Source organism: Accipiter gentilis, chromosome 13, assembly GCF_929443795.1.
Source record: "Accipiter gentilis chromosome 13, bAccGen1.1, whole genome shotgun sequence".
Lineage (NCBI taxonomy): Eukaryota > Metazoa > Chordata > Aves > Accipitriformes > Accipitridae > Astur > Astur gentilis.
In genome coordinates this window covers 5,037,067-5,050,343 of record NC_064892.1, presented here as the reverse complement: position 1 = coordinate 5,050,343, position 13,277 = coordinate 5,037,067, and the positions used below count along the sequence as shown (strand labels likewise).

The window sequence follows — 13,277 nt, the reverse complement described above, 5'->3', positions numbered from 1 at the left end:
TACTGTAACTTCTAGTTAATTATTAGTACAAAAAATAAAACTTAAACATTTCCTAAGTGCATCAGCTAAATAATAACAGAAATAAGTATTTAACAATTTAAACAAAAAACTTATCAGGGCAGGTTGATTCAAATTCTTGTAAAAGTCAGAATTTAGTCTTAAGTTTTGTCTCCCATTTCTGTTTGGGTTTTTGCAAAGCACTCCATTTCGACTATAAAAGAAAAAAATTACTAGAAAATTACTTAAATCTTATCAACTGGGGAATTACAACCAAACCTTCTCTCCACAGCTGTTTTTGAAAGATTAGAGCAATTTTATATAACATACCTTTCCAACACCCACTTCTTGATAACTAAGATAGCCTGATGGAAGATTTGCTGACACTGGGATGTGTTGCTCATTGGTCACCACTCTTCCATCTTTTATTAGAGGAAGCCAAGAATACCCAACTATGGAACATTAAAGGCAAGTAATTTTAAATATGTTATGAATCTTTACATAAACCCTTACAAAAGTCTTACTGTACACTTCTGATACGTAATTCATAAACCAGAAAAATGTTACTGTAAGGGCCAAATGATTTGTACTCAAACAATTAGAAATAGAGAGGCAAATAAATCATCACTGAGTTTGAAAAAAACCATACATTTGATAGACATTCCAAAACAACATTTGAAACATTTAAATTCAAACACTTCATGAAATCTTTCAGTCAGTATAATGCAATTAGAAAGCATTATACGGATCACAAAAGTCACAGGTTACCAGATAAGCATACTTCATAAAATCTCCCCAGCAGTTACTGAAAGTAAAGCATTAGCGTACAAACCTTGTGTTTCAACAACATCTTTCTTCTTTGTACTCCCTTTGCTTGAATTATCACAGCTGACATGGTAGAAGGTGAACAACAAATGGTGCTTTTCATGTAACTGAGTGGGCAATTCTATTTTAATCTGAAAGGCAAAGAATCACAATCTTTGTAGAAGTCTTCAGCTAGAGCAGTGACATGCCTTACTGGCTGCACACTTAAGCAATTCCAGGTTACACGTTATTTGAAGCAAGATCAAGAATCACATACACAAAACTTACCAAAATTTACTTACTGTGAAAAGGGGCTGGTCTGATTTAACTGAAATAATTATCAAGAACTTTGAAATCCTCAAATATTTTCTTGTATTTTTGAAATTTACGTAATACTTAAACCAGTAAAAGTTACCTCAGAAAGGTAGCTTACCTCGTCATAAAACTCTGGATTTTGGTGGTGATGCAGAACAGCAGCAAATGCGCTTCTAGTAAACACTGGTCCACCTGGCCTACCATAGATACACTAATAACAAACAAAAAAAAAAAAAAAAAAAAAAAGGGAAAAAGAACAAAAAAACCCCCTGTGATCGTCTTTCACGCTCAGCATAGAATCTGCTTCACCTAGAATTTGAAATATTCTAACTTGTGTTTAACTCGGTTCCTTTGCACAGGCAGGGGATCACATGATCTGTAGTTTGTTCACTATGCAGTAGAGCTGACACTGTGATTTCACCTCACAATTCCTATACATTTTTCTACTTCTTTGCTTCCATGCATCTCTTATACACTGTGATAGCTCATAAACAAACACAGAGCTTGGCTCTGCAGGTGATCTAAAGCTTTAATATTTTAACTTAAAAAATTCCTCCTGTGGAGTAGGCATAAACCACCTTGTTTGCAACAAGTTTATTTTTGGAATTTTTGCTGATATAAAGAACTGAAATGCTCAGAGGGTTCTTTAGTAATCTTTTATATCAAAACCAAGCAAGTCATCTAGAAATTAGTCATGCCAAATGCAAAAGGAGGACAGAAAGCTGCCATCCCAAACTAGACAAATTTGTCAAGTACCACCATATTACTTAGCTAACTGTTCACTATTTTCTTTTATTAGTTGCAAAAATCAAAAGACTAACCTTTAAAGGCAAAGAATCCTCTTCATCGGAATCCTTGAACTCAATGCATACCGCAATATTTCTAGCCTAAAGTAGTATTTAAAAACAAAAACCCAAACACTTCATCATAAGGATCATCACAGAAATATAATATGTAAACAATCTTAACTAAACCTGAGAAAGAAGAATGTACAGTCTTCCTGTACTCACCTTTGCAAAAGACTTTTGACTGTCATATTTCAAGTGCTTTGGATAAACATAAAGATGATTGTTGTAGATGGTGAAAGGCTGAGTGTGTTTTGGTATACAAGGGACAAACTCCTCTACTTCAAACGTTATTAGTGTCTTGGTACTGTTTTCAAACTGTTTCATGGGAATGTATGATGAGTTAACATAATCTGAAAATACATTAAAAAAACAATAAAAAACTGAAGAGAAAAAAGCCTGAATGTCCATTTAACAGTGTTTATTAGTACTTACTTGGAAAATCTGGTGACACATTATCAATTGTAACATCCAGATTTCCTAAAATAACAGGAAGTTTGGCCATCTTTTCAGGTCTATAGGAAGGAAAAAAACCTCAAAGTCAGGCTAAATGAAAAACTATCAGATGCCAGAAAAAAAGAGATAATAGGAAACAGAGGCAAAAGTAATATCCTGAACTAGGAGTATGAGAGGAAAGGTAGTTTATGGGTGGATGACTGATCTGCTCTTGCTTTTTGCCTAGATTCACAGTTTACTTCCCCTTTAAATTCTCAAAAAAAAAGTAAGGCTTTATTCACAAGCATGGAAAAGATTAAGAAAAAGCATGACGGTTTTCTTTAAATCAAAACGAAAACCTTTGTTAAAGATAAGTTTTGTTTGCCATGTAATAACTCACTATCATTTGCAGCAAAGAGGGGACCTATTAAGTAAGCTTTTTAAATCTCAATGGCCAGTGATAAGCATTTATGGTAATTGGGTAAACTTGGGGGAAGAGCAAAGGGGGAAAGCAATCAGTAAGTTAACAAAATGTATCTTCTACTCAGTAAATTTTTTCCTCCCTCTTCCTTCTTCTAGAGTAATAACTTACCCTGCAAAATATTTACAATTAACTAGCCTGCTATGATATTTCTTAGATGTTATAAATGTAGCTAATCCAGAAATATGATTTGAAGGAGCATTTTCTATGTTAAAACACCAGTGCAGAACCCTTTATTAGTAAGGACAGTCATCAGCATGACTCTTTGAAATTATTGCAGAGGAAGGGGATGCAAAATTTTCCCAAAATGCAACCCCATGCTGTGAAGCAAACAACTTTTTCTGGATGGAGTCTGAATTCTAATTCCAATAGTTAAGCCTTAGACATTACAATCTCTTTCTTAATAAAATTCCTGTGAAGTACTGCACACAATTCCACAAACAGGATGCTGAAATAACCAAAAGCATTTCCTTAATTCACAAAGTGAAGTGATGTGGCAGGCTAATTTACTATATTAGTTTTACTTTCAATAACATTGTTTATGGCAAGGAGTATCAGTATACAGCAATTTCCATGCTATGTACACTTCAATGAAACTTTAAACAGCTTGCTAAAATGGAATTAAAGTATCTATCACAAACCTCATCCCCTTATCAGATTTGGTATCAAAAATAAAATAAAGAAACTATAGCCCAAGACTTTTGCAATTAGTGATTGTTCAGATTCATACAATTTCAGCTAACTGTACTATAACAGAAGCAGAAATGCCTTTGCAAAGCAGCAAAGATTGCTCTGTTATTTTACATCCTATTTAATAAGAAAGGGGATTCAAACTAGTTTATTAATAGGGTCATCTGTCAGTAGGAGATTAAGCCTTGCACACAAACTGATGCAGTCTTTAGGAATACTTTGTTATAAAGGATGACCGATGTTCTGTTATTTAGGCATCCTGAGCCACATGCACTCCCAAGGAAGGTGGACTTGCTAATGCCTTGAATCCCTTTCCCTGAGAGCTAGCACTCTCTGTCCAAAGTCAGCGAACATCTGATTTATGCTCATACTTGTTTTCCTTTGATAACCAGAAGAGTGTATTGTGCAAGCATAACTCCTAACACAGAGCTACTTCAAGATATGATGCTGACTGCACATTAGACATGGCATAATACTTCAGTCCTGCTTGTAGCCCCCAAACTGCAAAGCAAAGATCTGCAGTTTGTACGAGGGCCTTGATTATGTTTATACAACTTCTCTATTTGAAGAGAAAAACATATAAATACATACATCAAAAGATTAGATGCTCCAGTTCAAGACCATAACAAAAAATGGTGGGACCAGGAGGGTGGGGTTGAGGGGGGGATGGGTTGGGGTGTGGTTGTTTCGGTTTTGGTTTTAAAGTGGGGAAATTAGACTTACTTCCTGAAATCTGCTAACAATTTCAGCATGTCTTCATTTGAAAGTTTATTACTGTCTTGTCTGAAGACAGGAGAAAATCTTGCATTTTTGTCCAGGGTTCCTGAAGCATCTTTAAACAGCGTTCTGAAAGTCAAAATCTTGCTTTCAGCTGAGTTTATGAAAGTGTTGGAATTCACTTCAGGAAATTTCTTTACTACAAATTAGAAAATACTGTACCATCCTTCATATTAAGCAATTAATACTCTTGTCATTGTAGGTAAGTTTTAACATAGCTCAGTCTAACAAATCAAGTGTGAACCATTCCATTCTTAGTAAAATAAAAAAAATACAGACAATACAAAACAGTTGGCAATATTCAGTGGTTTGAATAACAATACAATGAATGTTTATAACTTTTTTCCTACTACAAAGCTGAAGTGTAAGTTTGTCGGAAATCTTTGGTTAACTGAAAGTAAAACAAGAAATAATGTAAATAGCACATTAAGTTTTACAAGAAGTGAGATGCAGAAAATAATGTTCAAGTTAGGAAAAAAGACAGATTGACAAGATCTGTCCTTACCTAGCTGCCCAGGCAAAAGGCATTCTATATTGACCTAATCTCTGACATGCCTGCTTAGCGTTCTTCAAAACTTTCTGTGCAACCTGCAACAGACATAAGAAATAACCAGGTTTTAAAAGCTGCATTTTTTGCACCATTACTACACAAGAAAAAAAACCAAAACCACATATTGACACTGATATGAATTGGAAAATTTTCTTTAGAAGATTAATCCTAAGCATGCAAGTGAAAGACAAATGAAAATACCTCTTAACAACTCATTTCAGGTTAAGCAGGGCCTGCTGATTTCACAGCATTTCATGGATGAAATCACAGACCCATCTACACTCCTGATAATACATATTTAGTTAAGCAAGAAAAAAAATTATTATTATTACAAAACTCATACGCAAGCTAGAGCAAAATTCAACCGGTTTTTAAGACAAAATTGTGACTCCAGATAAAAACATCCCCCCCACACCCTGTACCAGAATACATTCCTGCAGAGTAAATAGTAAAATACTCTGCAATACTTATATTACAAGTACACACAGAACATGGGGAGGAGTTATATGAAGAGCACATGGGCAATCCTATGTATGGACATTGCAACATTGTTTTCATGAAAACTTTAAATTTTGTTTTTGTTAACTTTTAAGTGAACAAACAATTCCATTATATAGAACCAACATGTTTAACAATCAGAGCTAGAAACCCACTAGTTTGAGATGTTCAACACAGAGCTGAACAACTTCAGCTAAAGCAGAAGCTCCTGACAGAGCAGTGGGCTTCTCTTTTTGAGAAACCAGCTTCTCCTCTGTGCCTACACAGAGCAAAATTTTTTGCCAGGGCCAAAAACCCCAGAGTAAACCTGCCTGACTATTATCCCTGATCTATGCTGCTGACAACATGAAGAGCTGTTTCTCTTAGTGTGTAAAAAAAAAAAGGGGAAACTGCACTCAGAAGCATTGAACCTTGGTAAGTATCATCATTAATTCACTGCATTCAATGTTTTAAGGGGAGAAAAAGTGATCTCTTGGCTGTAGAATTTGCTGCTTCCATTTTCCCTTTTTCCTGTCCAGCGTAGTAATTCTGCAGGAACTAGAACTTGCTCATTGCACTGACACACATGGAGGCCTATATAGCCGGTACTGTTCTGTATTGTTTCAGCATAATCCCAGAGAACAAGAACAGAAAAAAAAAAAAAAAAAAAAAAAAAATATCAAACTAAGTGTTCAATTGTATAAAATTATAAGCAAATGAATACCAGAAATGCACAGCATAAGTTAATAGAACCATGAATGTTCCTATTGGCTACTCCTGCAGCACAGGGCAACCCAAGTCTAGCACTTGGCATTAAATTTGGGAACACTTGGGCTTACTTAACCTTCCCATATGGCTCCGGCCCAAGACCAGCAAAATCAGTTACTCAGTTCAGGTTTGTTTTAACTCAGTAACAGTCAGCATACACTTTGAAACTAGACTCCTAAAACACAAAGCTGCTTTTGCCAACGATAGCTGAAAAAAAATAATCTCAAGTATTCCTGGAAAAGCAAATCAGTAGTCTGATCTATATTAAGACCAAGTGAAAAATACAGTTTTTTAACATGTAGCTTAGCCAGCATTAAATCAGCAGGAAAGAACACTGTTCCTCTGCAGAGACTGAAAGTTAACCCTTCCTTCTTCCCTTTCACTAGCCGAAAAACAGAATATCAACAGTAGCTGACATTGCTTACAAAAAAATCTTTTGTCCTAGTATCCTGGTCTAATCATTCAAGCACAACTGTAAATGAATAAAATTAAAACTCTATTTCTTCAGCGACAAACAAGAAAGAGCAACTGGCAAAGCTTCTTGTAGATATGTTTCAGAAAACTTTAAAACATTATGTCATCCTAGACTCCCGCAAACTTAAGATGTTTCAGTGGTTTATTTCCAGAAGTGATTTGGAGTTCTATCAAATCTGCAAAGCATTTTATACATAAAAACAGAGGCTTAATCATCTCAATGTTCTGAAGAAAAAAACAGCAAGAGTGCAGATAAAGTTACAGTAGACTATGGTTGCCAAAATGCGAGACGAAGGAAAAGTCAATAACAATGATACAGTAAATAAGATGCATTAACTAAGAGAGACATACAGTTAATTTCTGACCTATATTTAATATTTCATTGTTCAATAATTTTGAACTCAACTTTCACATTGAAGTCTAATACTCTTTTGTCAAATCAGTTTATTTATAGCCGTGATAAAAATTACAGATTATGTCATGGTTATAAAAAGCTAAATAAATGTTTCCCAATAATGTTAGACTTTAACGTTTCAATTAATAAGCTACTAGTAATAACTACAATTTACTAAATCAAATAATCCAGTTATCTGAATTTCCTATAAAAGAACTAAGATTTTGATTGATAATTTCTTGATTTGAAATCAACCTGTCTTGCCTCAGGATTTTTCCATGCCACAGAAGAAGATAACATACCTTTGAAGAATCTGAACTTTTCATATATGGTTCAGCACAATGTGTAATACTTCCCTGTAATACTTTTTCTATTCTAGCCACGAGGAAAATGTCAGTATGAGGACATGTGACTGAGAATATTCCCTAGAAATAAAACAGGAGATAAATATTAAAGGAAAATGCACATACATTTTACAGCACATAATAGAAACCATGTAGGAAAACTCCATACTTCTATCCAAAATCCTACTAATTCTTTAGGTTACTAGTTCTTACCTGCTTTGGATATTGTAACACAGTTTCATGAATGTCTTGAATTCTGTGTAAGCTATCAGCACTGCCATTTGTCATTTGTTGAGATGCATTGGGTATCATGTGCCTTACTGAGGCATGGTTCAAATCAACGTGGAAGTCCGCTGAAATCTTCCGGTTGTTTTTAACATCAAATAGTGATAATGTGACAAAGAAAGGTTCTACCTAGACATTTAAAAAAAGAATCAAGTATCATTGCTGGCATCTATATTAACATAAGGAAGGAAGATGTATGAAAGGAAGATGAGTTACATTTTTATAAACACACACAGACATCACACTAGATATGACTGATAAAGCATAAGAGACAGGAAAAGAAAAATTCCACTTTCTACAACACAGCAAAAACATTAGAAACAAAGTTACTTTTTGTAGGATTTAGGCTCCAATTTTGATTTAAAGGAGTAGAAAAAAACCCAAAATATAAAGTTTCTCAATCACAGCAAGGAATTCCTGCCATGAAGAATAGTGCCAACAAAACATTAAGACAGTCATTACAAGATTAACAGAAAAAAAACTAGATGAATTATTTACATTTGTCGTTGGTCCTTCTTCATTTTCCGCAACACAGCTTTGCAAATTAAAAGATAAGTCATTACACTTCACAAGAATTTTTTTTCCAAATTTCTCTTCAAATGGCTTCACTTCTGGTTCGATACCAGAAAAGTCAAGTTTCTTTAAAAAGAGAAAAGAAAAATTAAGGTTTGTTGTTTCTCATCTCAAAAGGATCAACATAAAAGAAAAATAACATGCTTCCTCGTAAAAAAGTCTAACCTGTGCATCTGGATCCAAGGCAAAAAGTTTAACTCTGCTTTCACTTTTCAATTTGATTTCTGCTTCTCTGGCACTCTGTTCAAAATAAGAAAAAAAGTCTTAGTATGACACTATTAAAGTGGTTTTCAATTTCATTCCTTTTTCTGTGATGTTCAGAGCTTTACATGCTTTTAATTCATGCACTCTTCTCTACCTAACTGAGCTTTGCAACTCCTTAGTTCAAATTGCTCCATCATGTCCAAGTAAAAAGTCAGATAAGGCTACTCTCCTCTAAAGGCTTTTCCAGGCCTCAAAACACAAAAATGTACATCAGCAACATGCAACCTTCAAGCTCATGTGAAGTGTACTCCAGTGTAGCCTCCTTAAACAATAAATAACTTTCATAACATTATTTAATTTAAAAAAAAAAAAAAAAAAGAGAAAAAAAGAATAAAAAGAAAAAGGCATGGATGTAGGTTAAAGTTCAGAGCTATCCCTAGACCATAAGATTGCTCAGGAAACAACAGGTTACCTAAATTAAGAAACACCAACAGAGCTCATTTTCTTTTTTCTTTTTCTTGCCTTTTTGGGGCTGGGGTCCCCCCCCCCCGCTTTTTTTTTTCTTGAGGTCTACTGCCAAAGAAGTGGTTTTCCTATGGGTAGATAGAAAAAAACCCAAAACTTCCAAAAGATAAAACCTTCACACTCAAAAAGTTACTTTGCAGAGCACACTGTATACTGATCCTGTCTGGGATTTGTGGAAACCTACCTACTAACAGTAAACCAAAAGTAAAGTGGAACAAAATATAATGTGAAAACTGATGGTATACATAGTCTACTTCTTCAAAAACAGGTATTATTTAAAGAGTATTCTATAATTTTTAAAGTCAGAGGACATGAAAAATGGACAAATGCATTTGCCAAAATTACCCACGTAGGAGAGTTGCCACTCCCAAAGTAGTAGCTGGCTAAACAGGGATACCAAGTATTACATTACAGACAGGTTTATATTTTTGGATCAGCCTGTACAGGTTAAAAGAAGTTACCAACCCAAAATGCTCTTCACTGACCCCCAGCTGCAAGTGATCTACTGTCTACATCTGCTTTGCTGGAGGTTGAAGAACCTTCTACTACATCTCAAGAAAAAAAAAAGCAAACAAAAAAACCATCAGCTCTAAGATCTCAAAATCCTATTTTAGGTTGATAATACTAATAAAGAAAAGAATTTGACTAAAGGACGCATTACAGAAGAGGAACTTCTGAGGCATGATTTTGAGTATAGGTGCTCTAATGGATTTAATTTACTTTCCTTCATTATCTTCAACACACACAGGAGAAAAGACAAGAGTTGCTGTGAAAGACACGACCCAGACACTCAATATCAGTAAAGTATTGGCAGACTTTGCTTGCTCAACAGCCGGTATGATTGAGAAATACAGGACTAAACTGTGAAGAAGTGTAAAGATGGCAAGAAAGTTGCATGTCTGTTTGGAAAGGGAAAAGTCAGTGGCAAGAACTGAAGAGGAAGATGATCTAGTCATAGCAGCAAGATGGAAACTTTCAGCTACAGCATCTTGAATAGTTTTAGATTCTTCGGTGTTTTGTGCACTAAAGTTGAGACAAGATAAAAATATGCATTTTTGAATGACGGATCAGGGGCAGCGCGTCAGAAGTCAGGAACTGAACACGTATGTAGTCATCGACCCAGTCTACGGTACAGCAGTGACTCTAATTCCATTTCCTCATCTGCACAACAGGGACAATGTTTTCCTACCTCAAGGACCCATAACGGTTAAGGAGGTATTTGGGCACTCTGATCATGACGGTCACATAGTTATTTAAGGTAGAGGTCTAATTTGTTTTCTCTGAAGAAACAAAAACCAAAACAAAACAAACCCCCTACAATCACTCTTGGTACTTAAGTTATAGGTAGAAGGAATATAAAGTATGCAGGACAGACGTATTGAGATGTATGTGTACACACCTGTGCACTGAAGTGCACAATACCATCTTACTTACTTTGTAACATAAACTAACAGCTGTTGATAGAAAAACAAAGGCTTGGAGATGTACTCACAAGGGTTAAATCTTTCCTAGGAAGACTGGGGTTTGCCCTATTGTCAGGTGCTCTACAATCACCCCTGAATGAATTTCTCTTTCCTCATAAGGATATTAGGTCAGCTGTTGTGAAAATCTCCTCCTAGAACCAACAAAAATAATGGAGCAACTATAAACTCTTCTAAAAGAAGGCTCAATGCCCTGTAAGTCTTCCACTGGGGAAAAAGAACCAAAGCCAAACCCAAATAACAGCTGAAAAGACAATGCAAGAAAGAATAGAGGATGAAAAAATCCTCAAAATAAACAGCATTTATATAATCAAGTTAAGGCACAAACAGTGTACTAATGCAAATGGGCAGATTTTTCCCTGTACTTCTCCTCAGGGAAAAAAGGTTAGAAAAGCACATTAGAGCAAATTATTTTGAAAGGTAGTATTTAGTAAAGATGAACTAGAATGGGAAAACTAAAAACCTTATTTTGAAGGAAACAGAAATTTAAATGGGTTATAACCATGGAATAAAAAAAGCCAGTGCTTGAAGAGCTGAGAAAAATAACACACTAGAAAAATACCTAGGCTTAAAGAGCTGCATGCTTCCAATCAGAAGGTTACGGAAACAGGAAGCAGCATTTTTAGTACTAAAACTATATGAAGGTGCTGCAGCCCTGAATAAAAGTCCACTCTGGAAGTCGTATGGAACCTAAGCATTCCAATAACTCTGACTATAAAGAAAGAAAAATCTTCCATACAATAAGAGCATCTAATTTTATATTTGTTTCTGAAATAAATTTCCATAGCCTCCTGTAAGTCTGCTGTTTCATGCTTACAGGTCTTCCAAGGAAAACTGGATTGTATGCACCACAATCCAAATTAATTTCCAAATACAGCCATAGCTGGAGAGAGATTATCACATAATAGCTTTCTGTGTACTTGTGCTAACTTGATTACAAAGCAGCAACAGAAAGAATTAAGTCAGCCAACCAATTTGGATGCTAAAAGCCTGTTAAGGTATTCTAACAGGATCTTCTGATATGTTAGCTATTGTAATAGATAGAATTTGTCTTACTGCTTGTTCCCAGTTTACAAGTTGCACTCCTTTCAGGAGTAGTAACTAGGTCAGACAGATCCTCAGAAAAGAAGGGGAGAGCATTCCAGAGCATGGTCAAGCAGAAAAGTTTCAAGAACGCAGGCTGTGCCACACAGAAGAAAGAGTAAGGAAGTCACAGGAAGGAGTTTGGATTCTGCAGCTTCAATAGAAAAAGGTCACCAGCTGCAGGCCTTAGGTGATTTAACAAAAATTTCTCCCTTGGAGAACTCACAAAACTTATTGCAACACACAAGTCACTGATTTAACTGAAATAAAGTCTCCAAATGGGCTGAGGAAGAGTTACTGTTATTTTCTATTTATGTCTATTTTATTTTATTCTTTTTCTATTTCTACCACACCTCTGTAAAAACAAAATTGAAAAGCAAGAACTATGGCAATACAGGAAGTACCCCTGAACTTGCCAACTCGTTACAAACACAAGCATCTTAAAATACATTCACATCATCACTGCTATTAAGCTCCTCTAAACTCCTAACTATAAAAATAAAACTTTAGTGTAACTAGATTTCTATAGAAATACTTTAGCACTTACCTGCATGCAACAGAACAGTAGAAAATATGCAAAATACAATAAACTAATAAAATAATAAAACATGTTGCTTTTAAACAGCATGTCAAGATTTATATAAGCAACTTTAAGACAGTAGCTAGTTTGCTTCCAAAAGCAGAATATGAAGCAGCTCAATAACCACATGTATTTATGAAAGAGCTTCTAAGCTTTCAAAGCACCACAAACTGACTGGAAGCTAGAAGCCAGTACCTCACCTTTACTGAAAGTTCACGTGGCTAACTTAGGTTTAGTACTTTATATCCTGAGTTGGCATTTACAATATGTATTACCTTGGCAATTTCAGGATAGTAGTTATCAAAACTACTTGATGAGCTTTCCATTTTGCTTTGTTCATCATCTGAAATTATAAAATCACATTTAAAAAAACAAATTTAAAAACCCCAAACAAACAAAAAACCAAACTACTCACAAGACTCTGTAGCAAAAATATTTCTGGGTTTTTTGGTTGTTTTGTTGGTTTTTTTTTAACTCCTACCCCCTCAAAAATGACCATTGTTAATATAAACAGATTGTGGATGACTCCATAATTTCATTTCAATGCAGTGACTTCTTGGAGGATGTAACCAGTTACATATATAGGTAAAGTAGCAGTTATTTCTAATCTTACCTAGAAAATAGCTTTAATATTAATTTTGATATCTGTATGGGGAAAGGGGATACTCAATGCACAAATTTACATTAGTCTTTCCACTATGCACTGTGACTTGATTTCAAAACACATTCACTCTGTTCATTAGGTTCCCAGCTCTACTCTCCAACAGTTACTGTATTTACAAAGCAACCATTCAGTTAGCTATAAGCATCTTACAGTTCTAAGGTCAATTGGGGACCACTGACTAAAACGCCTTTCACACAGCTACAGGCTTCTCTTTTTCCAATTTGCTTTTGTTGCCAACATCCTGTTAAATTCCAGCAATCTTCATGAAAGACCGTGATATCTCATTTTAAACTCTAATGATCCTTTTTGGTGTATTGTGCTACTTGTAAGCAGAACAACCTTCTATAATCTCTTCCAGGTTCTTCTGGATATGCATACACTTGGTCTCATACCAGTTGCCCTCTCCATCCACTCCCAAGGGGGAAAAAAATGCATCTGGACTCTCCTCTTGTCACCAAACTACCAACTATAACTGCATCACATTCCTTAGGGATATCTGCCTTACCTATTCTTAAAGGGGACCAACAGAAA

General features: G+C 35.2%; 1 protein-coding gene across 20 annotated transcripts in view; it reads right to left on the bottom strand.

The window, feature by feature from the left end:
* DOCK9 (dedicator of cytokinesis 9) overlaps positions 1-13,277 on the bottom strand; it is a 133,073-nt gene that overhangs the window by 59,835 nt on the left and 59,961 nt on the right. For all 20 annotated transcript variants that reach the window (XM_049815809.1, XM_049815819.1, XM_049815822.1 and 17 more), the window contains 13 exons: positions 12,358-12,425; positions 8,375-8,449; positions 8,135-8,275; positions 7,565-7,765; positions 7,310-7,432; positions 4,850-4,932; positions 4,291-4,413; positions 2,397-2,476; positions 2,127-2,314; positions 1,938-2,003; positions 1,235-1,327; positions 830-953; positions 328-449 (listed from right to left, as the gene is read on the bottom strand). In XM_049815809.1, coding sequence (XP_049671766.1) covers positions 328-449; positions 830-953; positions 1,235-1,327; positions 1,938-2,003; positions 2,127-2,314; positions 2,397-2,476; positions 4,291-4,413; positions 4,850-4,932; positions 7,310-7,432; positions 7,565-7,765; positions 8,135-8,275; positions 8,375-8,449; positions 12,358-12,425 — 1,487 coding nt within the window. The remainder of the gene's footprint in view (positions 1-327; positions 450-829; positions 954-1,234; positions 1,328-1,937; positions 2,004-2,126; positions 2,315-2,396; positions 2,477-4,290; positions 4,414-4,849; positions 4,933-7,309; positions 7,433-7,564; positions 7,766-8,134; positions 8,276-8,374; positions 8,450-12,357; positions 12,426-13,277) is intronic.